This window comes from Lontra canadensis, unplaced genomic scaffold (genome assembly GCF_010015895.1).
Source record: "Lontra canadensis isolate GAN:19392208 unplaced genomic scaffold, GSC_riverotter_1.0 scaffold126, whole genome shotgun sequence".
NCBI classification, from domain to species: Eukaryota; Metazoa; Chordata; class Mammalia; order Carnivora; family Mustelidae; genus Lontra; species Lontra canadensis.
In genome coordinates this window covers 1,938,358-1,966,318 of record NW_022631120.1, presented here as the reverse complement: position 1 = coordinate 1,966,318, position 27,961 = coordinate 1,938,358, and the positions used below count along the sequence as shown (strand labels likewise).

Below are 27,961 nucleotides of genomic sequence, written 5' to 3'. Positions count from 1 at the left end.
CGTCCCGCAGAGACCCACGGTGTCGGGAACGGTCTGCAGGACCAGGAGCTCCCGCGGCCGGAACCCTCTGGCCCCGGGTGGCCGCTGCGGCCCGAGCGGCTGGGCGAGGAAAGATGGCCGCCCTGACGACGGTCGTGGTGGCGGCGGCGGCCACCGCGGTAGCCGGGGCTGTGGCGGGGGCGGGCGCGGCCACCGGGAGCGGAGTGGGAGCAGCGCAGGTGCCGCAACAGGTAAATCCGGGAGGGCCAGAAGCCGCTGGCGGCGGGTGGGGGCCTGAGGGAGAGGTGAGTGCCGGGTGCAGGACCGGGTCCCGGCCCTCGCCGAACAGGTGTCGTCTGCAGCGCCGTTCCGGAGGCGGGAGGCGCGGCGTTAGCCTCCCTTTGCTAGCGGCCTGGCCCACGCTGGGCGCTGCGCTTTGTTGGCTTGTGCTTTCCGCTGCCTTTGCAGAGCCACCTCCATGTGGTTTGGGAATCGAGGGAAGATCTGGGTGGAAGCCCTGGCTCTGCCGCTTCCTAGCCTCGGGATGCGAGCATACCCTCTCCGCGACTCAGTGCCTTCTCCAAAAACTGGGTCTGGTAACGACACCTTACCGAGCTGTGGTCCTCACGTCTGGGAAGGCCCTGGCACAGAGCGTGTTTGGAGAGACTGTCGGTGCCCAGCAATGGGTGGCTGCTTTGTTATTGCCCCTGCGCTGGGGAACACAAGGAGGAATAAATACGGGGTGGTCCAGGCAGATGTGTTTCCAAAGATCTGGCTTGACCCCTTTCTCTGGCGGCGTGGACCACAGGATCCTCAGGAATGGCTGGATCCAGTTGTTTAAGCCGAAGACCTTCCCTGTTCTCATTGTCTTCACAGCCCACACCCAAAGCATGGGGAATTCCTCCGTGTTCTGTGTAGAACCCAGAATAAGCCGGGAATCCCACTCTTAACACCCCCAGTGCCCCTGTTTTGTCCACATCATCATACCTTTCTGCCTGAAATACTTCCCTAGTTGGTTTCTGTTCCAAAGCCAGTGTCCTTACCATGGTCTGCAGGGCCTGTGAGCTACCCCCACCATCTCCCTGTTGGCTCTTCTCCAGTCCCTGGCTCTGAGTCTGCTGCAGTTATACTCCCCTCCTGGTTGACCCTCAGACATGCCTGGTTCTCTCCTACCTTATAAGCTTTGTAATTGCTGTTCCCTCTGCTTGAAATGCTCTTCCCTCTTGGTTCTACGGCTTACTCCATTTCTTTCATTTATCTTTGTTCCAATGCCATCAGCTCAGTGATTCTTTTCATGACCTCCCTAAACTGAATCCCCTTAACTCAGCGCACCGTATCCCCTTTTCTGGTTTTATTTTGCTCCATAGCACTTACTATTTTATGCTGTATTACATATTTTCATTTTTCCCCACACCTCCACCCCCCTCATGGGAACGTAAGTTGTATGAAGGCAGAAACTTTGGAAGTCTTATTCACTATTGTGTTCCCAGTTCCACTTTTGAGTTTAGTCCTGGAACATAGTAGGCACTCACTAAATATTTAAGCATCAATCCAAACCTGAAGGAAGGCCATTGGGAGCTGAGGATAGGTTCCATCTTTTTCTTCCTCTAAAGGAATATAGCAATTTTCTGTCTTTACTTATATGAGCTCAGGAAATTCCATCTCAGGCAAACATTTTCACACATCCTCTGTAATTCTCTTTATTATTCTAACTCTGCCCCAAATGTCTCAGGGGGAGAAAAAAGAAAGTAAAATATATAAAAATAGATAATGCATAAAATATTTTAAAAATAATTTTTAACATTTTGTTTAATGTATGATCCTAGTGGTTTAGCCATCTTTCTGGCTTTCTCCCTGAAACCTTTCTGGCTTACTCTAGTTCAAATTGACTTGTTATCTAAATTCTTATAACCATGTTTTGCCTCCTGGTTTGCATTTCTCACAGGTTGCATAATATTGTTATTAATGAACCTTTTTTATCACTCCCTTTGGGTGGTCCTCAGAGGTTTACCTTTCCAGGGCTTGGACCAAAATCACTTGTGGAGCCGTTTCAAATGTTTTATCTGTTCCCAACATTTAGCAATGTCTGGAGATGTTTTTGGTTGTCAGGACTGGGGTGGGGATGGGTTGCGTATGCTACTAGCATCTAGTGGGTAGAATCTGAAGGACAGCCCCCAACAACAACAACAAAGATTATCCAGTCCAAAATGTTGGGAGTGTTGAGCTTGAAACACCCTCCTTTCTGTGTTTCATCATTTTAGGGAAGGCAGAGCCTCGTAGTTGATGATGACAGCAATAACAGAGTAGACTCTCTGGAGGGTGTTTGGACTTTAAAAAAGAAATTAGAATCACAGCTGTGCCATATTGTGAGGTTTTTGAGGATTTTAACTAGGTGTTATCCATCTTTGGACTTCCCTCAGTATACAACAAACACACCTACACACTCAAATCCTCAGCCTACCGCTGAACTTGAATATTTGTCGTATGATTAAGTGAATGAGTATTCCCACTGACTCTAATAGTGAAACCAATTAATGTTTTCTTGAGGAGAGATTTTCCTAATGACAACCTCATAATGTAAGAGGTGTTCCCCAAAATATCTAAAAGCCCTGTATTAGTCTGTTAAGGCATCCATAACAAAATACCACAGACTGGGTGGCTTACACAATAGAAGTTAATTTTTGCACAGTTCTGGAGGCTAGACATCCAAGATCAAGGTGCCCACCAGGATTGTTCTGTGGTATGAGGTCTCTTCTTGTCAGGTAGATAGCTGCCTTCTCAGGTGTCCTCACATGGCCTTTTGTCTGTGCACACACAGAGAAAGAGAGAGAGATCACCGTTGTCCCTTCCTTTTCTTATAAGGAAGCAGTAGTCCTATTGGAATAGGACCTCACCCTTCTGACCTCATTTAACTTTAATTATCTCCTTAAAGGCCCTATCTCCAAATATAGTCACAAAGCGGGGGGTAAGGCCTCAATATATGAATAGAGGTGGACATAAATCAGTCTAGAACAGCTCCTTTAAATTATTTTGGAGAAACTGTCTTTGAAGTTTTAGAAACATTGTATATTTTATTTTATTCTCCAACCTCCTTAGGGTGTGGAACCCTATAAAGTTCTTACCCATAAAGAAAAGTAATCATGTGCCCTGTCTGTCCTTTATAATATTTGTGTATTATTTGTTGATAATCCCTCTCACCAGTGCCTTTCAGGACTGAAGACTACAAATCTCTCTACCTTCCTCTCCAATGCCGTTTCCCTCTTCATCATTTTAATAGTTGAATTGTGAGTTTTTAAAGGTATCTCTAACAGTATCACACTAGTGCATGGCCCTGCTTTAAACCGGGATAGGGCTGGGTCTTCTGGTTTTTTTTGTTGTTGTTCATTAAGTGAACTTCCCTCTGATGGCCTAATGTTATAGCCCTTGGCTGCTTGGAGTAGTCCTTCAGAAATAACTACATTTCTTGTCTAACTTGACATGGTTCCTCACAAGGGATTTCTTCTAGAAGATTGCACACATGCGTAGGGCTATGCCCATGTTCAGGTGTGGTGGGCTGAATAAGGGCCCTCCAAGCATATTCACATTCTAATCCCCACTACCTGTGACCCTATGACCTTACATGGTCAAAGGGACTTTGCAGATGTGATTGAATTAGGGATCTTAAAATGGAAATTATCCTGGTGTATCTGTGTGAGCCTAGTGTATTCACAAAGGTCCTTATCAAAGGAAGGCAGAAGGATCAGAGCCAGTCGTAGGAGATGTGACGATGGAAGCAAGAGGAGGATGCAGTGATGTGAGGAAGGGGCATGAGGCAAGGATGAAGGGGGCTTCTAAGGGCTGAAAAAAAAAAGCATGGAACTAGATTCTCCTCTGAAGTCTCCAGAAGGAACATGAACGTGTCAACACCGTAATTATAACTGGGCCCCCAGAACTGTAAGAGAATAAATTTGTGTGGTTTAAGCCAAAAACGTTGTGTTAAACTAATTTGTAGTAAGTTGTTGCAGTTGCGGTAGGAAACCAGTACACCAGAGAAGACCTGAGAAAGCGCTGAGCCTTCATCTTTGTCTGGCCTTGAAGCTCTGTGCAAGAGACAACAAGGGCTAAGGTTGACGTGTAAACTACCCGCCTACGTGTTGAGGCTGTGTCCTGGTATGCACACAGACCCCTTCAGCAAGGGCTGGGAGATGTACTGGTTACGGCATCTAGGAAAACTTCTGACCAGTCAACTTTTAGGTGATAACTGAGCTAACCAAGCAATGCCATACAAACAAAGAATATAGACTTCGCAGCATTAGTTCAGGAAGTTGACTAAACAGATGGCAACAACAACAAAGCTTGGGGTTGGAAGAGAATCTCACTTTCAGAGTTAAATTATGTTTTCTTAATAAAATTGTTATGTTTATAATATAATAATTGTATATTGATATGATATTCAACTATATTAACCAAATTATAGTTTTTAAATGTCAAGCTTTTAACAAAAAACTATGAGACATGCAAAAAAACCAAGGACATAAGATTCACACACAAGATAATTTTTTTCGTAAGCAGTAAAAAGAAGCTATCTCAGAGGAAGACTAGATGTTGGAAATAATAGACAAAAACTTTAAATAAGCTGTTTTAAATTCATTCAAAAAACTAAAGGAAACCATGGCTACAGAACTAAAAGAAAGCATGAAGATGATTTCTCACCAAATGAAAAATACCTATAAAGAGATTAAAATTGTTTTTAAAAAATCAAATAGAGGGTCACCTGGGTGGCTCAGTGGGTTAAGCCTCTGCCTTCAGCTCAGGTCATGATCTCAGGGTCCTGGGGTTGAGGCCTGCATTGGGCTCTCTGCTCAGCGGGGAGCTTGCTTCCCCCTCTCTCTCTGCTTCCCTCTCTGCCTACTTGTGATCTCTCTCTATCAAATAAATAAATTAAAAGTCTTTAAAAAATCAAATAGAAATTCTGGAGTCAAAAGGTACAATAACTCAAATGAAAAGTTCATTAGAGGGGCTCAGCATCCGATTTGAGCTGGCAAAAGAAAGAGTCAGGAAACTTGAAGATAGGCCAATTCAGAGTATCCAGACTGAAAACAGAAAGAAAAAGAGAAAAATGAACAGAGCCTGTGAGACACCATGAAGGTCATACATACTGAGTCTTAGGAGAAGAGAGAGAAAAGGGGAGCAGCAGAATATTGGAAGAAATAATGGCTAAAAATTTCCCCAATTTTTTTTAAGCAGGCTTCACAGCCAGTGTGGAGCCAGATGCAGGGTTTGAACTCACAACCCTGAGATCGAGACTGAAGCTGATACTGACAGTCAGAGGCTTAACCAACTCAGCCACCCAGGTGCCCTGAAAACTTACCAAATTTGATGAAAAATATTAATCTACATATCATTAGAATTTGATGAACTCCAAGTAGAGTAAACTCAGAGATCATAGCTGGACACATCATAATCAAACTGTTGAAAGACAAAGACAAAAATTTTAAAAATCTTTAAATTTAAAAAATCTTGAATGCACTAGAAGAGAAACAATTCGACACACACAAGGATCTTCAATAAGATTGACAGTGGACCTCTCATGAGAAACCTTGGATTCCAGAAGTCAGTGGGATGACAGTCAAATTGCTGAAAGAAAAGGACTGTCGATCAAGAATTCTATGTCCACCAAAATTATTCTCTAAAAATGGGGAAATTAAGACATTCCCAGACAAACAAACAGTAACATATATGCCCTACAAGAAATATTAAACGAAGTCCTTTGAACTGAAATAAGACTACATAGAAATTCAAATCCAAATGAAGAAGAATATGAATGAAGAGTACTGGTAAAAAGTAAATGGGGAGATAAAGATAGAAGTCAGTCCTAAATGTACTTTTTTTTGTAACAAACTTTTTTTCAGAAGATAGAGGGGGGAACATTTTTCAACTCATTCAACATTTTTCAACTCATTATTATTACCCTGATACTACAATCAGACAAAGAAATCACAAGAAAGAAAATAACAGACTAGTATTTCTTATGAATACAGATGCAAATTCTCCAACAAAACACTAGCAACCCAAATCTAACAACATATGAAAAGGATTACATACCATGATCAGTTGGGATTTGTTCAGACATGCAAGGTTGGTTCAGCGTATGAAAATCAATCAATATAATAGAACTTAGTTATTAATAGAATAAAGGACAAACCTCATAATCATCTCAATAGATTTAGAAAGAGCAATTTACAAGAGCCAACACCTTTTCATGATAAAAGGAACATTCAGCAAACTAGCAATATATGGAAACTCCTCAATCTGATACAGACATCTATAAAATGCCTGCAGGTGACATAATAGTTAATGACAAAGGATAAAAAGCTTTTCACAGGGGCGCCTGGGTGGCTCAGTTGGTTAAGCATCCACATTGGGCTCAGGTCATGATTGGGGTCCTAGGATCAAGCCCTGCATCAGGCTCCCTGCTCAGTGGAGACGCTGCTTCTCCCTCTCCCTCTGACCTTCGTCCTTACTCTTTCTCTATAAAAATAAAAAAATAATTAAAAATTTAAAAAATGTTTAAAAGTCTTCCCACATAAGATAAGGACTAAGACAAGAATGTCTATTCTCACTACTTATCCACTGGGGAGTCTAGCAAGGACAATTAGGCAAGAGGAACAAATTAGAAAAGAAGTAAAATTATCCTTATTTGTAGGTGGCATGATTTGTATATAAAAAACTTAGAGGATCCAAGTAAAAACTGCTAGAGCAAATAAATTCAGCAAGATTGAAGGATTAAAAAAGCAATCAATAAAAATTGGTTTTAATGCCATATACTAGCAATGGACAAATCAAAAATGGAATTAAGAAAATAATTCTGTTTATAGTAGTATCACAAGACTAAAATGCATAAGAATGAATTTAACAACAACAACAACAACAACAACAACAAAAAGCAAAGCTTATACTCTAAAAATTCCAGAACATCACTGAAAGAAAAGAAGGAAGACCTACATCATTGGATATTTTAAGCTTATGAATATGAAGAGTTAAGATGGCCATAATCCCCAAATTGATTTACAGAGTTGAAGTCCCTCTGAAAATCTCAGTTGCCTTCTTGTGCGTAAATTGATAAACCGATCCTAAAATTCACATGGGAAAGGCATGGGGCCCAAAATAGCTAAAACAATCTTGAAGAGCAAAGTTGGAGGACTCCTATTCCCGATTTCAAAACTTACTACAAAGCTACAGTAATCAGTTGTGCGGTACTGGCATAAGGATAGACATATAGGTCAATGACAGTTAATAGGCAAACCCTATGTATGGGCAGTTGATTTTCAACAAGGGTGCCAAGATAAATCAATAAGGAAAGAAGATTCTTTTCAACAAGTGGCATTGGGATAGCTGGATATGTACACACAAAATAGCCCAGTTAGACTCCTGCCACACACCATATATAAACACAAAAATCGGTGGAGACCTAAATGTAAGACATAAAACTATAAAATTCTTGGGAAAAAAATATAGATGTGAGTCTTCATGACCTTTGAATGTTTTCTGTAGGCTGTCTAATGCACAAGCAGCCAAAGATAAAATGGATAAATGGGGCTTTATCAAAACTGAGAATGTTTGTGCTTTGAAGGGTGTTATCAAGAAAATGGAAAGATGGCTCAGGGAAATTGGGAAAATATTTGCAGGTCTTTTACCTGAGAAGGGAGTTATATCCTGAATACATAAAGAATGCCCCCAACTCAACAGTAAAAAGAAAACCCAATTTTTATTTTTTTATTTTTTATTTTTTAAAGATTTTATTTATTAGAGAGAGAGAGCACATGAGCTGGGGTGGCGGGGACAGAGGGAGAGGGAAAAGCAGACTCCCTGCTGAGCAGAGAGCCTAACATGGGGCTCAATCCCATGACCCTGGGATCATGACCTGAGCCAAAGGCAGATGCTTAACCAACTGGGCCACCCACATACCCCAACAACCCAATTTTTAAAATGAGAAAGTAAAATGTTGGAGTTAACCCTAGGATCCAAAAATTCTGCTGAGTTGTATGCTTAAGAGAAAGCATATTCATACTGAAACTTGTACACAAATATTCAGAGTAGCGTTATTTATATTGGCCAAATATTGGAAAATAGCCCACTGTCCATCAGCTGATGAATGGATAAACAAAAGATGGTAGATCCACACAATAGAATATTATTACTCAGCCATAAAAAGAAATGAAGTACAGATTTATTGTGCAATGTAGATGAATATTGAAAACGTTATGCTAAGTGAAAGAAGCCAGACACAAACAGTTAACATGTTGTGTGATCCCATTTATATTAATTTTCCAGAACAGGCAAATCCATGGAGTCAAAAATAGATTAGATGGTTGTCAGAGGCTTGTAGGGAAGAGGAGTGGGGAGCAAACTGCTGACAGGTATGGGATTTCTTTTTGGTATGACAAAAATTTTCTGGAATTAGTAGTGATATTTGCAAACATTTGTGAATATCTTAAAAACCACTGAATTGTACGTTTTAGATGGAGATATGTATATATATATGTACATATGTATATATGGAGAGAGAGAGAGTAATGTGAATTACATCTCAGTGGAAAAAATATATCCTAAATTCATTACTTTTTTTAGCTTGTTTCTAGAAATGTGAAAGAAATGTAAAGCTTTGTTTCCCTTCTCTTGCATATAAATCGATCTGTCAGCAATTCCTCTTTGTTATAGATCCAAGATGGATTTAGTCGGACTTTCATTTTTTTTTTTTTAAGATTTTATTTACTTGAGAGAGAGAGAACAGGGGGAGGAGGAGAAGGGGAGGGAGAGGGACAAGTAGACTCTGCAATGAGCATGGAGCCCAACATGGGACTGAGTCCCAGACCCAGAGATCATGACCTGAGCCAAAACCAAGAGTCGATTATTCAATTAACTGAGCCACCCAGGCGCCCCTCCTTTTTCTATCCACCGCCACCCCAGTGGTCCTAGACACCATCATTCTAGTGTTGCTGTACCAGCTGCTTCCTCCATCCTTCTGCTTCCAGGCTTGCTTTACCTCCTCTCCTTCCTCCCACCAATTTATTCTCCGAAAATGGCCAGAAAGAGTTTCTTAAAAGATTACATGTATCGTGGTATTCTCCTAGCTCAAAACCCTTGAGTAAAATCCAGACCCCCAAGTGACTTAAAGTGCCAAAATGACGGGCCACATACCTGCCCGTCTACCTTCATCTCCTACCAAACTCCCCACCTTTACTAACATCATGTCACCTCTGTTCTTTCTCTGTTGAACCAGCCAAGGTCTTTCCTGCCCTGCCACTTTTGCACACACTGGGCCCTCTGCCTAGGTAGGACTCCTGTCCCTGCTGCTCTGACATGGCTGGCTCCAGGCTTCCTTATTACGTGTCATCCTCTCAATAGAACTTCTGTGGCCATTGTAACTGAAAAACAGTGTGTTAATCCATTATCTCTAACTCAGTCCTGTTTATTTCTTAAGTAGCACTTATTGCAATTGGTATTTTTTTAATTTATTGTTCGTTTACCCTTTTCTGTGTAAATCTGTTTCCCCTACCAGACTTTAAGCCCGGGGCCCTGTTGATGGGATCATCATTGTTTCCCTGGCGTCCAGCATACCACACATCACAAGTGTTCAGTACCTATTATTCAATGACTGAAAGAATTAGATCTTTTTGTAAAAATCCCCAGAGACTTAATATTTAATTTAGATTTTAAGGTAGATATTCCTTCCACAAAATATATTTTTAATTTTTAATTAAAATAAACAGAAATAATTTTTAATATATTACATAAGATGGGTCCCCACATTATCCCCCAAGAGACTTCATTACCGATGCTTTCTCCCTGAAAAAAATCCTGTCTTCATCTCATGCCATTTCTATTATCGATGGTAAATTTGTTTTTATTCTCTGTGTAGAACGACAGCTGTTTCAGTACTTCGGGTGGGATTCGTCCTTTTCAGCTTCAAAACTGGAAGCAGAAAGTTAGTCGGACGAAGAAAGCAGAGTTCATGCGCACAGCAGAAAAATTAAAAAATCAGTAAGTATAAGAGCATTATCTTCAATTACCACTGCTCGCCATGTTATTGTGGACACCATGAAGTTCATTCTAACTCCTTCTAATCCTACTCTACGCCTTCTCCAATCTCACATTAAGTTACAAAATTCTAGTCACTGGCTTTCCAGAGATGAACGAGAAAGGCAGGGGTATGAAAAAGACAAATGATAACAGACTATTTCACACGCAGTTTTAAGTAGCGTTCTCTCAGTTTCGTGTGTTATTTTGAGTCCGCGTATTTCAAGGGAAACAAAACAGTTATTTCCTTAGATTGCATCACTGACCAACGTAAGCACTTGGTAAATATTTTTGAGAGTCAGTAGTTTTAATGAAGAGTCTGTACCCTCGAGTTATTTTTCTTGAAATGGCCTTTTCATTGATCTCCCTCCCTTGGTCTCTCTCCTTTCAGATCCGTCCAGCCCATCAAGACTAGAGTAATTGAGAAGTTGCCATTTGTTTTAACTGTTAGCGTGTGTGTACTTTTTTCTTTTAACAGCCAGTGATGTCTGTTGCATGTTCAGCCTTGTCAGTAGCGCCATGATATGAGAAATCTTGTGAAGGAGGAGCAAAAGCCTTAGAGCTCACAGCACCCAACCCTACCCTGCAGCTGCTTTGAATTTGTACAAGATCAATTTGCTAAAGAAGTCAGGAGAACTGGAGCCTGTTGTAGGGAATGGTCTCTGGCCTGGGATTAGTGGCGGTTCTGTTTAGAAATTCTGCCAGCAAAAAAGTATACTCCTGCGTTGTGAAACGTTAGACCGTATTGGAGCTTTCGGGGATTGAATGCTCTCCGCAGGGATGTACTACTTATATTTTTTAAAACTCAGAATTTCGGAAAATACAATTTTATTTTCTTTTTATTTCGAAAATGCATGATTTGAGGTAGGACTGGACTGTAGGTTGGGGGTCTGGCTTCTGTTTGTCCTTAGATGGGTAACTGGCCAAGTGGTTAATGGCCATGTCTACAGCAAACCAAACCAGTAGAGACTTTCTTCGCCAGTATGTGCTGGTTTTACACCTCTGATTAGACTTTCTTCATTTTGTTCTAAGATTTTGCAAAAGCTCATGGAAAGAGTATTAGAAAAATCCATTAGTAGAGTGTCTCTGGCCAAAAATTTTCATTGAATACAGAAAAAACAAACAGTTCAGATATAATTCTGTTTAGTTTTCCGCATAGGTAACAATACAGTCACACAATTCAAAACTCAACACACACTGAGGGGTACACAGTGGAAAGTGTCTGTTTCACCCCTGGCCCCAGCCACCCACTTCCTTCCCTTCAGACAGCCGCCGTTTTTAGTTTCTTATGTATCCTTCCACAGGATTTTTATATGCTTAGGAGGAAATAAAAATACATATTCAGATTTTTCCTTTTTTATATAAATGGGAGCATACTGTACATACTACTGTGCATTTTGCTTTGTTTTGTTTTATTTTTAACCTACGAGTATATCTTAGATACCAAGGACTTGTTGATTTTGTCAGACAGGATCATGGCCTTCTAGTTCAGCATCTGTAGTCCCCAGAGACGCACACTTAGGTGTCCTGGAGTGGAATTATATCATGTAGTGGATTGATTTAGAATGCCTTCGTAAAACACAGAAAAATATGAAAATGGAAAAGAGCTAGGTGAAAAAGAGAGGTCACATTGTCAAATCAGAGTGGCATGAGGGTACACGAGGGGCGTCATTCAGTCACTCTCTACTTTTGGGTGTGTCTAACATTTTCATATAAAACCTTTGTTAGAAGAAGAGTGCATCTTGGGAGCTCTTTCCTCCGTCAGCACACAGAACACGGTACTGCTGGGCTGTGTCCCAGGGCGTGAATGTACCATGATTTATGTAACCTGCCCCCATAGTGGTGGGCACTTAGGTTCTAGTCGATCTTTGGCCACAACGAATCACAGTATCTGCGTAGGTCCGTGTCATTTTGTGTATGTCTAAGTGCATCTTTAGGAAAAATTCCTAGGGGGAGAAGTGCTCAGTCCAAGGCATGTGGGTTTGCAGATGTAATAAATATTGCCAAACAGAGCACTATAGGCAATTTGCAATGCCACCAATAAGGTGTGAGAGGATCCGTTCCCCCACAGTTTCATCCACAGAAGATGTACTTACACTTGGGATGTTCACCAGTCTGAGAGGTGTATGATGTTACCGTGGTCTAGTTTTACTTTGCATTTCTCCTCTTCTGAGTGACGTTGAGCATCTTTCCCTGTGTTTAGCTGTTTGTCTCCATTAGTCCATTTTGGGTGTTTTTACAGGAGCCTATTTCTAAATCAGGAATCACAAAACGTCACTTACTTACCGTCCTAGCATATCCCCTGTCCATGTAGACATTTCTGTCTGACCCTGTAATTTCCCCCACCAGCAACCAGAGCCTAGCTGGGCTTCCCAGTCTCAGCACAGGACTCCGGGAGCCATGCTTAGTCCTTAAGAGTTGACACGCAAACTGAGATCTGCTTGACAGCTCTGTTCTACCCTTCGCTTCCTCTCCCAAGCCCACTCACTACTGTATGATCTTCTCAGCCTTTGAGATAGCCAGGTAGGGCCCAGAACGGTCCCATCTGTTTTCCCCACTGAACTTTATAAATATTAACTTTTTTTTTTTTAAAGATTTTATTTATTTATTTATTTGTCAGAGAGAGAGAGAGAGAGAGAGCGAGCACAGGCAGACAGAGGCAGAGGGAGAAGCAGGCTCCCCGCCAAGCAAGGAGCCCGATGTGGGACTCGATCCCAGGACGCTGGGATCATGACCTGAGCCGAAGGCAGCTGCTTAACCAACTGAGCCACCCAGGCGTCCCAAATATTAACTTTTTTTAATGGATGGCGAAGTGGAAAATATTGGGGAACACTCCCTTAGATAGTTACCCCTCAGGTTGTATGAAATTAAGGCCTGAGACATTCCACCGTTCATTAAATACAAGATTCCTGGAGAAGAATTTGTGTTGATTTCTGGAAGAAGAAAATAAATTTCGTTGTCCAACCAGAAACTCTTCTTGCTAGTATCTGTTTTGTCTTACCCCAGGGTTCAAACTAACATTAGATCTCCTTACTGGAATATGGACTAAGTCCAAGGAGCAAAGATGGTACAGAAGAAGCTTTGTAGTCCTTGTAGACGATATCCCTAAATACACCAAAATTCCTGTCTATGTGGATTGTTTGCCCCTTGAAATTTTAGTTTTAGTCATTATATTAATAATATAATATACTTGCGTAGTACATTTTTAGCATATGGAGGTGTGCCCTTATATAATTTAATCACAGCCTTGTTTAGGGCTCGCATTTTAGTGAGGAGGAAGTTCACCCCAGCAGAGGCTAAAGGGCTTGGGTCCATTTACAAAGCTAACTGCATCTCCTGAAAGCAGCCATCAGCAACTGTGGCCATTTTCAGGCCACAGGAAGACTGACCTGGAATCAAGAGCCAGACCGCTATTGTATTTTCAAACCAAGTGCGTGAGTGCCTTTTCTGAAACTCACGTTTTGTCATTTAAACAGCGATTCAAATTACGATTATAGTTGAACTTGACTCTTTTCTAGCTACTGCTCTGACTCCTTAGCCTTAATCAATTCTCGTAATTATATTTGGGCTCCTCACATGCATTAACCTGTCCATAAGTATTGATTATAATGAGCGTCTCCGTATTTTAAACAATGAAAAATATACTCAACCACATTTATGCCATCTGTTTCTTTACTTAAAGAGTGATTAACATAGAAAAAGATAAACATAGTCATTTCTACAACCAAAAAAGTGACTTCAGAAGTGAGCACGGTATGCTGGAAGAACTGGAAAATAAATTGATCAACAGCAGGAAAACAGAAAGTAAGTTGAGTTCACGAGCTATAAACTGTTGAGTGACATCAAGTTGTGGTTGTGTTGCTCTGTCTTTGTGGATTGACTCTGTTATATTCTCTGTCAAAATACTTTCTACTTGGTAATATGTCTGTCTGGTAGGGATTTGGGTCTGTTCCTTCCGGTCCCAGTTTGGTCATCCAAACTGGATTGTTTTCTATGTACATTTCTCTCTCCTTAAGAAGAAAAAGATGGTTTTGTTTTTTTTTTGTTTGTTTGTTTGTTTTTTTTTCCATTGCCAAACCTGTTCATGTCATTAAAATTTCTTAAAATGAAGGGAAATTGGTTCCTGGGCTCTCATGTCTTAGCTCCTCACCCTGGTATTAGTGACTGAATAAGTCAACATCAGCGGATGCAGGAACTAGACTTAGTAGTGGTACGGAGTGGGGTAGGCACACAGCTGCTTAAACCTGAGTTTGCTTGTCTGTGATGGAAAACCCACCATTTCTGCCTCAGGGGAGCTGTCTGGGCATCCCGTGAGGTAATACATGAGAAAGTGCCATATAAAGTGCATGATGAATTATGTTCTGTTGTTTGTTACGAATATTAATCATTGTTAACGGTGTACTAACTGTTGCCCTTCAGAAAAGAATTCTATAAAAATATCTGGTTTTGTTGTAGATTTTATGTGTTGCAAAATGAAAAAAAAAACCTGCTTTGCATTGCATAAAGGAAAAATAATGGTTATCAACTAAGCCTTGTGAACTGTTAAGACTTGTATAAAAATCACACTGCCTCTACTCCTTTATAGTCAGTTAAAAGAAATTCTTAATAAATGTTCTCTTGCAGAGTCTAAGATTGTAGTATCGTAAAAAGTCATCTTCTGTCAGATAGTGGCAAGAACCATTCTTCGACTTCTGTTGGGATGACAGCAGGACCTAATATAATTACCAAATGTCCAGTTCTCCTTTTTCTTTTTTCTTTTTTTTTTTTTTAAGATTTTATTTATTTATTTGAGAGAGAGGCAGTGAGAGAGAGCATGAGTGAGGAGAAGGTCAGAGGCAGAAGCAGACTCCCCATGGAGCTGGGAGCCCGATGCGGGACTCGATCCCGGGACTCCGGGATCATGACCTGAGCCGAAAGCAGTCGTCCAACCAACTGAGCCACCCAGGCGTCCCAAGTTCTCCTTTTTCTATGGAGAAACTGAAACATCCCTAGTTTAATATTTCTTCCTTCCTCTCAGTTCTTTTATAGATGACTAAGAAACTTATCTTTTTAAAAAAAGATTTTATTTGTTTGTTTATTCATTTTAGAGAGAGAGAGCAAGAGTATGAGCAGGGGGAGGGGAGGAGGGAGAGAGAGAATCTCAAGCCAAAATCAAGAGTCAGACATGTAACTGACTGAGCCACCCAGGCGCCCTGAGGCTGATCTTTATACCTCTTGATCATGCCGTTCCTGGAGGGTCTCCCTTCTGTGCATTCCCTTTTGAAGGACAACTTTGTTTCTGTCTTTTCATTTCCCATTGTTGCACAGTTTCACCTCTCTTTATTCACACTTTGTGTTCATCTTCTCTGGGAGAGCATTGTCTCAGTATAAGTTTATAGAAGTTTCTCTTTGCCATGTTACAACTTAGAAGAAGTAAATACCTTTTCCTTGCCTCAAACATCATGCCACACTTTTGGCCTGTGTTTATGTAATGCTGTCCTTAACGGTCAGCCCAAACATACTGTCAGTTCCAAATGAATAACTAAGGGATCATTTGCTCTGTGGCATTATCACTGTAGTTGATCAAACTGTGGCAAAAACGAAATAACAAAACTGTTACTTCCCTAGTTACTACACTTTGCTAGAGAAGTTGCCTGACCTAGAGTTCCAACAGTGAATGAATGAAACCCCATAAAATACATTGAATATGTTTCTGCTTTTGTGGAACTCTTGATTTTTAACAGAAATTAGAACAAACCCGGGGGCGCCTGACTGGCTCAGTCAGAAGAACACGTTACTCCTGATCTCAGGGCTGTGAGTTCAAGCCCCACGTTGGGTGTACAGATTACTGAAATAAAGAAACAGATTACTTAAAAAAAAAAAAAGATAGAACAAACCAAAGTCACATATACATGTGTGATTTTTGTTTTGAATATTAACACTGGCTGTGAGCCTGTAGGTAAACTTAAAAAAAAAAAAAAAAATTCTTTTTAAGGGGTACCTGGGTGGCTCAGTCGGTTGAGCATCTGCCTTTGGCTCAGGCCCTGATCTCAGGATCCTGGGATGGAGTCCTGCATTGCCCTCCCTGCTCAGCGGGGAGTCTGCTTCTCCCTCTCCCTCTGCCTGCCACTCCCCCTGCTTGTGTGCTCTCTTTCTCTGAGAAATAAATAAATAAATAAATAAAATCTTTTTAAAAATTGGCTTTAAGGACTTTTAGACAGCTATTGGGTGCCTCATGCTTATTTGTGGAAAAGTTGCAAAAATGGAAGAGGGGGCACATAAAGTACCCCAATAATGATGAAATAATATTATTGTATGAGTATGTATATGAATATGTGATACTAGCTTAATACTTTAAATAAACATTTGAAGTAAGGTGATTACTTCAGAAAGAAAATATGAAAGAAGAATCCAGTTTTTTCTGCTGCTGATATAGAACATCTGAAAATGTCTTTGTGAGACCTTCATTTGGCTTTTACAGTGGGCCTAGGCTGTTCCTTCGGGCTAACCCCTTGGTCAAACTTGGTGACCTGTAGCACAAGTACCACTACACGGCAGCTGGGCACCTCCCCAAGGCCATGACTGTGACACTAGTGGGTCTCCCTGACCCCAGTCACAGAGGCTGTGGTTAGATGACATTAATTCTCATCAGGAAGTTTTACGGTATGCAATGAATTAATATTGGGTAGACAGTTTTAATATTCCAACAGTAGAGATCAAATTGTATTTCCATAAATTATAACAAAAAAAACCAACAAAAAAAACCTTTCTAAGAGCAGAACATGATTACATCTGAGCTACTGTTTCCTGTGTTTAGAACAGCGTCCACTCAATCTCCTAAGAGTTAAAAAAAAAAAAAAAGAGAGAGAGAGAAAACGAACATTTCCTTTCATAGTAAGACTTAACCCATTGTGCTTTTAAGTATTGGAGGAAATAACAAATAAAACATCTCTCATGTTTTAGTTAGAGCAAGGGTACTTTAAAATGTTCGGGCTGTTTTGACACAAATAACCATCTTTTTTCCTTTATTTAATTGCTCTTGGCTATCTTTTACTGAGTGATGGTGATCAGTCTTACGCGAAGAACCCTGAGTTGTAACCACCTTTGTCATAGAGTTATTTGAAGGTACATACTTCTTCCTTGTAGGAGCAAAACTCCAGCAGCAATTGGCCAAAATACACAACAATGTAAAGAAGCTTCAACACCAGTTAAAAGATGTGAAGCCTACCCCTGATGGTGAGCGAATTTAGATTTCATCTTCTGACTTACATATTCATATTTGCTGTTCTCATTAGAAATATATATATACTTGGGTCACCTGGGTGTCTCAGTGGGTTAAGCCTCTGCTTTCTGCTCAGGTCAAGATCTCAGGGTCCTGGGATCAAGCCCCACATCGGGCTCTCTGCTCAGCGGGGAGCCTGCTTCCCCCTCTCTCTCTCTGCCTGCTGTTTTGCCTTCTTGTGATCTCTGTCAAATAAATAAAATCTTTAAAAAGAAAAAAAGAAATATTTATGTAATCTAATAGGTACCTTTTTTCCCCCTTTGGCCTTAATGGAGCTAGGTCATATTGGTTAGGGATCGGGAAAGATAGATTGGATAATTAACTGTGACAGGTGGTATTTATATAGTTCTTTACCTTTAAAATGCTGTCGCATCCCCCAAGTTAGGAAGTGGATAGAACAGATCATAGTGTCACGTGCAGGATGGAAACTCTGGTGTGGAGGCTTTCAGGTTCAGCTACTAAAGAGGAAAAGGACCAATTTCCTGATTCCTAGCCTAGTGTTTTTCCCACCATTTGCTTTTTGAAATAATCGCCTTTCAAATAATTGCATTTCAAATACAGAAGGAAAAGCTTAATAGTGTTGGGACAAATGCTAGCTATTTGGAAACAAATAGCATCCTTACCTGCCTGAGTACGCCAACATTCATTCCTTTTTTTTTTTTTTTAAGATTTTATCTATTTATTTGACAGGGAGAGGCACAGTGAGAGAGGGAACACAAGCAGAGGTGGAGTGAGAGGGAGAAGCAGGCTTCCTGCACTGAGCAAGGAACCCGATGTGGGACCTGATCCCAGGACCCCAGGATCATGGCCTGAGCCAAAGGCAGATTCTTGACCGACTGAACCACCCAGGCAACCCCCAGCATTCATTCCTGAAGGATCAAATCACTTGTTACTTACATGCTTTTAGGCAAATGACTTAAACTCTCTGAGCTTTTATTTCCTTAGCTGTAAAATGGAGATAATTATAGGACCTACCTCAGGATTCTTGGGGAGATGAAGTAAGACAATGCGTATGAAGCACTTATCCAGTGTTTATAACCTAGGAAGCACTAAAAAATGGTAACTATGACTGTGCTAATTATTACTTACTAAAGTAATACACGAAGCCATAAAAATTGTAGAAAACAACAAGAGTTCATAATTTTACAGTTGTATTCTAGTTTGTAAGAGTTACGATCAGAAGCCATAGAGCCAAAAGTAGACATAACTGACTACTTCATACACACACAAAAAATCCCAGAACCATAAAGTTGACAAACATATTAGGAAAATATCAACAATACGTATGTAACTTAAAAAACTAATATCCATAACATACAAAGAGCGTTGACAGATTGGAGCAACCAAGGTAAATAACCTAATAGGAAAATGGGTAAAGATTATCAGGGGCTTGTTTATAGCAAAAGAAATACAAAACACACATGAAGAAACTGCTCAGGCTCATTAATGATCACAAAAATGTCAGTGAAATCAGTCCTGACCCATTTCTCCTCTCCTTTTGGAAATGGTCCACGGTACACAGGAAGGGGGCGCTCAGGAGCCATAAGTGGTGTAGAGCAACCCCAGCAGGATAGTGTGCCGTCCTTGACCCTACCGTAAAGTATGCATACTTTTTGGTGTGGCATTCACATTTTTCAGTTGTTGTCTAGGAACACTTGAGCGTACAAGATCACTACACATAAGTATTCACCCCAGCATTGTATCTACCGAAAGGTTCATCACTTGGAGAATTAATGAAAAGACTTAGGGTAAATGTAGACAGCGAGATACCACGAAAAAAGAATGAGGGGGGACATATGTATATTGACATGGGAACTTAACCACATGTATTTAACCCCATTTTGTTAAATGAAGACTGCTTGTCACAAGGCAGTATGTGTAGTAGTAGACATTTCTGTGGGAAAAATAATGATAGTACATTTTAATAATACATGTGCACAGGAATAAATCTATAATTGGGAAAAACACTGCAGGCATAAACATTAGCTTTATAAAAGCACAATTATCTTATCCTTTGGTTAAGAAATGTTTTGAAATTAAGGCAACATTCCATTTTCTCCTAACATTTTATTCTTAGTCCTACTAAAATACGACATAAAAGTCTTTCCATGTTTGTTTGTTTGTTTTTACAGTTGTTGAAAAGCTCAGAGAAATGATGGAAGAAATTGAAAATGCGATTAACACTTTTAAGGAAGAACAGAGGTTGATGTATGTTTTAAATTCATTTTGATATAAAATTATGGACCTTTATCTTTTATTACCTCTCTAGTAGGTTGTTGTACACAAGGCATTTTTTTTGTTCTGTATTTAATATTATTAGTCTTACACAAGAGCAATATAACATCTCTCTTCCTTTGTTTTGGGTTTTAGATTGCTTTTCATGTTTCAAGTGAATTTTCACTTATATTTGGACAAGACAGAAAACCTAAATAAGGATTTGAAAGATGTTTTTTTTTTCCCCTCTGAGGAAACTCTTTTAAGGCTTAGATTTATAATGTAAATAATTTTAATTCGAGAAGATGACACGAGAAGAGTCGGGAATAATGAAATTTGGTGGGGGGGTAGGCAAGGTCCGTTTGGATCGGTTTGTAGCTTATTAGTCAAAGTTTACCTTTAAAATTTTAGATATGAAGAGCTTCTGAAAGAAGAGAAAACCACTGGTAATGAGTTGAGCGCCATATCCAGAAAAATCGACATGTGGGCTTTGGGGAACTCAGGAGCTGAGGCGGCCTTCAGAGCCACGCCAGGCAAGCTTCCTGTAGACAGAGAAATGCCAAGCACTCTTCCAGAAGAAGTGGTAGATTTTGAAAAATTCCTTCAGCAAACAGGCGGGCGACAGGGGGGCTGGGATGACTATGACCACCAGAACTTTGTGAAGGTGAGAAACAAACATAAAGGGAAGCCAGCGTTCATGGGAGAAGTTCTAGAAAACCTTCCTGGAAGAACGCAGGAGGAAGTTCAGCAGCACGAGAAATGGTATCAAAAATTTCTGGCCCTGGAAGAAAGAAAAAAAGAGGTAAAAATCATAACAATAGCTATTACTTGTTGTATGTTTCTGTCTTCCAGGCACCGTGTTAGACTCTTTAACATGGATCATTACTTTTACACCCACTTGGGAAGTGTGTTTATAGTCCCCCAACCCACTGTCCAATAAAAGAGAAACTGAGGCAATGAGAAATTAAGTAATTTTACCCAACTGGTAGAGCTCCAGCTGAACGTCTCAAGACCCTGAGAAATATAACAGCGGGCCACAGACCTTCTGAGGGTGGGCAGAACCCTCCATGTCCTCTTGAAATGTGGGAAATCCAGAGCTACTTAGGTTTTTGGTAAAAGTCATCTTCCCACTGAGGCCCAGCTGTTTTCAACGGAAAATAAAGAGGCAGTAGGGAAAAGACTCTTTGACTCTTAACAGTTTCTTGGAGTTTTGGTGCTTAAGCCTCATTGTTTATTTTAAAAGACTCAAGATGTTGGCTACCCCTGGGGAAAGAGTAACTATTACTGGTAGCAGATACCTTACAGGTTCCATTTTCACAATGATATTATTCTGGCTTTGGTTTAAGTCAGGACTTCTCAGCCTTGGCTCTGTGGACTATTTGGGTTGGAGACTTTGCTGTCCTGTGCACTGTAGATGGTTAGCGTGTCCCTAGCCTTGACCTTCAAGGTGCAGTAACACCCCCCACATCGTTGTGATCATCAACGATGTCTCCAGACATGGCCCAGTGCCCCCTGCAGGGCAAGAATTGCTCCTGTTGGGGTGCCGTGGGTTTAGATAGTCTGAGTCTGAGTCCCTCTTGTAGACTTGTGCTGTAATAAACATCAGCTGGTTTGGTTTGACAGCCAAAGTATGATTGTTCAACAGATGATATACCTAAGGAGCACTGAAGAAATGTGGATTCTAGGTTTAATTTAAAATGTTAGAGAAAATAACTAGGGTTTGTGTGTTACTTTTTTCCCTGTGAAGTAAGTTGAAGATAGGAAAATTGGCATTTGGGACTTTAAGAAAATTCTCTTAAATAAGTCTTTTCTTTTCTTTCTTTTTTTTTTTTTTTTTTGAGAGAGAGATTGCGAGTGTGCACATGCGAGATCATGCCAGGGGGATGGCGAGGGGAGGAGGGGCAGAGGGAGAGGAAGAGAGAGAATCTTAAGCAGGCTCCACATCCAGCACGGAGCCTATCATGGGGTTCAATCTCATGACCTTGAGACCATGACCTGCACCGAAATCACAAGTCAGACGCTTAACCAACTGAGCCACCCAAGCCCCTGGAAACAAGTCATTTTTAAAAACTCGAAATAATGAGCTGTTAAGAATTATTTGGGCTTTTTTTCCAGGATGCTGAAAACATGGGGTCCCTGGACCAGCAAAGTCAGCATCACCTGGGGACTTATTAGAACTTTCCGGGCCCCAACTCCAGACCTAATCTGAGCTCTGGGTGTGGGGAGCAGGTTGTGTTCTCACGACGCCACTGGGTTATTCCGTTAAGAGCTCAAGCTTGAGAACCACCTCCCTGGGGAAAAGGGGCAGGGACAGTGCTTCTTGTAATAAAGGTGAACCACCTGGATTCCAGCTCCCTCTTCTCCGCAGTCTGTTTCCTGATGTTTGACTCTTAATTGAATGTAGGAGTGTGGTTGAGTCAGGTTGAGAGTTGTTCACTGAAGTAAGACATGTTGGAGGAGAAGAGGAAAGTTTGGGGGAAAGCATCGGGAATGTAGTTTTAACTCTACAGAGTTTAAGGTGATGAGTTGGAGGGACACCTACCTGGCTGGCTCGGTGGGTGGAGCGTTCAACTCAGCATCTCAGGGTTGGGAGTTCGAGCCCCACGTTGGGTTTAAAGATTACTTAAAAATAAAGTCTTCTAAAAAAAAAAAAGATGATGGGTAGGAAATTTTCCATTTTTACCTTGCACTTCATTTAATACGCCCTGTTTTGCCCAACTGAAGATAATGACTTTCAGACATGCTCTGAACTTTCTGGCCCGAGCATCCTTGCTTGTCTTGTTCTGTCTTTCTAGAGCCTCCATTCTTTCTTTCCCCTCCAATACCAGCCCATCAAAATCTGCCCAGATCAGAAGCTACTTCCTGTTTGCCCACTCAGACACAGAAGTTCCCTCAGAATTCACAGACGCCTTGTGTATACTTTTTTTTTTTTTTTTTTAAGAGAATGAGTGTGAGCAAGGGTTGGGGGGAAGGCAGAGGGAGAGGGAGAGAGAGAATCTCAAGCAGGCGCCATACCCAGCGCTGAGCCCGACCCGGGGCTCAATCCTACAACCCTCAGATCATGACCCGAGCTGAAATTAAGAGTCGGACGCTTAACCGACTGAGCCACCCAGGTGTCCCTTGTTTATACCTCTTTAGTGACGTGCTAGGGTGCATTCTGTATGCTAGTGTTGAGGCATGTATCTTATCTCACGCCGAGCCGCGCTACTCAAACGTGCCCATGGACTGGATGTCAGTTTGTACTGTTGCTGGTTTCCAGTAGGATAAATTGTTCCTGAATCAGCTACTCAGTAAGCACCCTGTGTAGTTCAGTTCACTTTTTTTTCCATGGAAAACGTCCTCACTGAAGGAAGCAGTGCGTTGATTTACATTCTGGAGTGAACTCTCGGTATTTTTGAGGACCCGCACTCTGAGAGACTCTTGTAGAAGGCGCTTGGTGGTGTTTTAATTATCCGTGGCTCCTCTCCCACCGCCTTGCATACAGTGCACGTGCCATGGGGATTTCTTTCATGAGTGTATGCTACACCATGAGAGAAGATGAAGAAACAGTTTCCTGACTAGAGGGGAGAGTGTTTCAGGAGATGTCTCCTTTATGACTGCTAGCAGGCTGCTAGAATTTTAAATAATATTTATATACCCACAAGTGCAGTACAGCAATTTTACTTTTCTTTTTTTTCACACTCGTGAATCGTTAGGTGCCAGGCACTGACTCATTGAATCTTCACAGCAACCCTGTTTGAGAGGTACTCCCGCACCGGTTTACTGATAAGCAGAGTGAGGTCAGAGAGGTTCCGTGACTCATCCAAGGGCACACCTACTAAACGGCGAGGGCAGGATTTGGTCCCAGACAGCTGGCTTCAGACCCTGTGCTCCCAAGCCGCCCACTTTTAATTCCTCTTTTGATATTTGACCAGAGGTAAAGGTCACCATTCTAAGCCTAGACAGATGGTTTGGAAGCAGAGCAAGATGATTAGAAGAAAGAGATGTTCCCCATGAACACAAACGAAGAGGGTAAAGGAGAGGAAGCTACTTGACGAGGTGCCGTCCTTGTGAACCTGAGAATTAAGAGAGGAAGGGGAAGGCCAAAGGAACAAACCACCATTCAGTGTTTAAAAGATACATGATTTTTTTTTTTAATGAAGTAGAAAAAAATTGCATTGGTTCAGGGAAAAAAATGCTTTAAAACCTAAGCAACCAGCCTCGTGCAAGCAATGTTCTTTCTAGAAAGATGGATTTGGGGTTGCCTTTTCAAGTGCTCTTGGTTATTAAAAATGTTTTTCTCTTCCTGTCTCTCTCTCTCTCTCTGTTTTTTTTTAATCAGTCTATTCAGAACTGGAAAACCAAAAAGCAGCAAAAGAAGGAGGAAATTCTCAAGTTAAAGGAAAAGGCAGAGAACATATCTCTGCTCTTCCACAGTAAAAACGAAGATAATCAAAAGCGAAAAGAAGAGCAAAGAAAGAAGCAGAAGCTGGCCGTGGAAGCGTGGAAGAAGCAGAAGAGTCTAGAAAGGTCCATGAGACGTGCCTCCGAGGTGAGAGAAGAGGAGGAGAAAGAGAAGAAGCAGCAGAAAGCGCGGCAACGCCAGTTTAAACTAAAATTACTCCTGGAGAGTTACGCCCAGCAGAAGAAAGAGCAGGAAGAATTTCTGAGGCTTGAGAAGGAGATGAAGGAAAAGGCAGAAAAGGCAGAAAAGAGGAAAACGGCTGCTGAGGAGATCTCCAGGTTTCAAGAGCGAGTGAGTCAGTAATGGTTCCTGGGTCCGCCTTCAGGGCCCCACGTAGTGGTGTCCCGTTCCAGACTGAGGTCTGCAAAAACGGGCCCGTACCCGGCATTCATGTGGTGAAAGTGAGGAAGACATGCTCCCTGAATCCTAGTGGGTCGTATAGCCCCCAGGGAAAGACAGACGTGAGACCGCGCAGAAGTAGAGTGATGGGTTCTCCAGGGACTTCGGGAGGCAGGCAGGCAGCGAGGGAAGTGTTCCAGAGCTGTGGGGGTCAGACAGAAGGTAATGCTGGGGTGCAGTCTTGAAGGAGAAGAAAGGCAGGGATCCTTCCTGGCAGAGGGAACGGCATGAAGGGCAGAGGGAACGGCATGAAGGGTAGCAGTGTGGTTTGGGGAGAAACCTGTCAGAACCGCAGCGATCTCAGGGCACCAGACAGGAGCTGGGAAGCAGCTGGGGAGGACGCTGGAAAGGTAGTCACAGGTCAGGCCACACATGGGCTGTGTTCTCTGCCAGACCTGCTGGCCCTATGCCCACTGGTGATGCGCTCCCTTGTTCACTGTCCATCTCCCCACCGTCATGAAATCTCCATGAGAGCAGAGGTCTTGTCCTTTTGGTTCATCCGTGTACCCTCAGGTCTGGTACGGTGTAGAAACTCAGTGTGTACTTAATGGAATCAAGGTAACTGCTGAGAGGGAGGGGAAAATAAAAAACATACACAAGAAAAATGCTAATCAAAAAAAGAGTACAGTTTTACTATTAAAGTGGAATTCAGTCCAAAAAGTATTTAAAAAGATACGGAAGATTCTTTATTTTTTCAAGATTTATTTATTAGAGAGAGAGAGAGAGAGGGCAAGTGCAGCACGCAGGACAGGCAGGGAGGATCTGGCTGAGGGAGAAGCCCCACCAGACTCCTTCCTGGGCCTGGAGCCCAGGGTGGGGCTCAATCTCATGACCCTGAGATCATGGCCTGAAACCAGGAGTCAGGTACTTAACCAACTTAACCCCAGCTTAACTTGGGATGCTTAACCCAGGTACCCAAGAAGGATACTTTAAGATGAAAAAGGGTTCAAATGAGATATAACTGGGGGAGCTGAATGGCTCAGTGGGTTTAGCATCTGCCTTCGGCTTAGGTCATGATCCCAGGGTCCTGGGATCGAGCCCCATGTTGGGCTCCAGCCCCAGAAGTTGGCTGCCTGCTGCTGCTCCCCCTGCTGTGCTCACGCTCTCTCTCTCTCTCTCTGCCAAATAAATACTCTTTTTAAAAAATAAGATATAACTATTATGAAGTAACTCTTATGAATTGTTATGTGCATCAAAAGACATAGCCGCAGCTGTCATGAAGCAAAAAATAAGGGAAATGCAAAGAAAAATCATAGACAAAACCACACTAATGGAATTTCCCCTAGTCCATATGTAAAAATCTTCCTAAATAACAAAAGATCCCATGCGTTCTGCCCACCGCCCACCAAAAAAAGGTGAGCAGGCCACACAATAAAAGACCAAGAAAAAAAAAACAAGAAATCCTGTAAAATAGAACATATGTGAGAGATCTAAAACCAGATATATCTGTATTGAAAAGTGAAAATAGGCTTAGCTCAACTATCAAAGAAAAGGTGTTTTGGATTGAACTATAAAATAAAACAGCTAAAGAAAGCAATTCAGAAAGGATGGGCATGTGTTACATTTATATTCAGGATAAAGATAGCTCTTAGCCTTTGTTGGAAAAGGTTAATATTGAAGTATTGATATTTAGGGTAATTTGATTTTTCTTGCAAGCTACTGACCTTTGAAATAAATTCTAATGAATTTTATTTTCTTAATGTTACCTTCCTATTGTTGGTGTATTTTTTTTTTAGGATTTACATAAACTTGAATTGAAAATTCTAGATCGACAGTTAAAGGAAGATGAAAAGGCAGAAAAACAAAGAAAACTGGCAAAATTAAAAGAAAAGGTGCTGTGTGCTGAGATTTATTTTGTTATTATCCTAACTCCTTGATTGGTAAGGAGGCAAGCATGAAATCCATTTCCTTTATATCCAGAACTCTATTTCTGTATCGCTTCCTCTAGATTTCGTACTTAACGGATTTATGTATTACAAAGCACAGTTTAGCACAACTTAAGCAACTGTTGGAATTCTGCCATTTCACATTCTAAGCACCTTATTTTCTTTTACCCTGAATTAATTTTCTCTTCTTACTCTTCATTCTGTTTTTCATTTTCTTCCATACGTGCCTCTGTTTTAGACCTATAGTAGCTAGGAGCATTGCTTAATCTCCCTGGGAGTACACGGACTACGGATGTTGGTGACTCTCCTGGGAACGAAGGACTTTCCTGGTAGTTATTTACCCTAAATTCATTGTCTGGCTATCCCACAATCACCCTTGGAGGCATTACATTTCCCTCAGAATAGAAACAAAAAATAGAACAACAGTGGAAGCAGAATACAATAATTGAACTAGAAAAAAAGAAACTAAGTTAAACAGTTTATTAATAGATTAATGGAGTTCAGATTTTATGTTAGCTCTAGGAGCACAATCGGAAGTTTGCCAAAAAGGTTATTAACAGTTTTATTTCTGTTGAGCGAATTTCAAGGGTGTTTCTTATAACTGCTTGCTGTTGTTACTAAAGATCTCACTCACCAACCCAAACTTAATAGTGCATATAAAGTAACCGGCACTCATTTTTTTTCTGATTACAGGTTGAAAACAACGTTGGTAGGGATCCCTCTAGGCTTTACAGACCTACCAAAGGTTGGGAGGAACGGACTAAGAAGACGGGACCCACAGGCTCCGGGCCACTTCTGCATATCCCACACAGGTAAAAAGGAGTTAAAGTGGGTGTCCACTTTACAATAACTTCATAACTACATGTTTATATTTTATATAGTTTCTATTTGCATGCTCTATTTTACAGTTAAAAAGTTGATAAAAGTTGCTAAATAATGTTCAGTTATATAGATGTTCTATCATTCCTATGCATTGAAAACTTGAGCTATTTACGCTTCTTACCTAATAACATAGAGTGGCATTTAAGTCACCCATGAAAAGCATTTTACTTACCTAGGAGGCGTAGTATATTACCTCTCAGCGAGTCCAACGTAGAATTTAATTGATTCGGATTTCTAAAAAATTCCTTTTGTATTATAATTGCCCTTCTTCTTCTCCCTAGGGCTATTCCGACCTGGAGACAAGGACTTGAGAAAAGAATATGAGATAATGAAGTTGGTATTCAGTTGATGAAAGTGTCAGCATGTTCATACCAGGAGAGAGTCAGTGCCCATGTTCTTTAAGTAGTACTAGCCCCAGTCAGATTGGTAACCGTGTTGTTTGTGAACACACAGGTACTGAGTTCCCTGCGGCGCTGTCGGAGCTCGTCTATACTCAGTGGGTATTTAATGTGTATGTTGGCCTATTATTGATGTAAACGTTATTTGAATAAGTGTATGTTACACACATGATTTCATTTAAGTCCTGAGAACATTTCAAAGGTATTTTGTTTTTGTCATGGCATAGCAAAATAAATTGGGTCAATCATAGAGTATCAATTTTTTTTTAAACAAAAATTTTGTAACATTTATAACTTGGAGGCAAATGAGCTCAAGGAACAGAAATGTAAAGATTTTCCTTTCTGGGGGGAAATAAGTCAGTACTTTTCTAAGTTTAACAAATTGGTAGTTTGTCGGTTGCTACATTTTTGTGTAATAAATATTTTGTATTTGTTGGAA

At 41.1% G+C, this 27,961-nt stretch overlaps 1 protein-coding gene across 2 annotated transcripts; it reads left to right on the top strand.

The window, feature by feature from the left end:
• Window positions 1-27,961, top strand: CCDC112 (coiled-coil domain containing 112). Of its 2 annotated transcripts, XM_032842283.1 has the most exons (10): window positions 2-230; window positions 9,881-10,002; window positions 13,721-13,842; window positions 17,164-17,253; window positions 19,432-19,507; window positions 19,925-20,315; window positions 23,835-24,248; window positions 26,093-26,188; window positions 26,936-27,054; window positions 27,406-27,961. In XM_032842283.1, the coding sequence occupies exons 1-10, from the start codon at window positions 114-116 to the stop codon at window positions 27,446-27,448; spliced, it is 1,590 nt and encodes a 529-aa protein (XP_032698174.1). In that variant the 5' UTR covers window positions 2-113; the 3' UTR covers window positions 27,449-27,961. The 2 variants fall into 2 exon arrangements, with proteins under 2 accessions (XP_032698175.1, XP_032698174.1); XM_032842284.1 differs by lacking the exon at window positions 26,093-26,188 and having other exon boundaries at window positions 1-230.

Excerpts from the sequence above, each read along its gene's own strand:
- CCDC112 (XM_032842283.1), top strand. The coding sequence starts at position 114 with ATGGCCGCCCTGACGACGGTCGTGGTGGCGGCGGCGGCCACCGCGGTA. Across the intron at positions 231-9,880 it reads CAGCGCAGGTGCCGCAACAG|AACGACAGCTGTTTCAGTAC; the intron begins GTAAATCCGGGA and ends TTCTCTGTGTAG. Across the intron at positions 26,189-26,935 it reads TGGCAAAATTAAAAGAAAAG|GTTGAAAACAACGTTGGTAG; the intron begins GTGCTGTGTGCT and ends TTCTGATTACAG.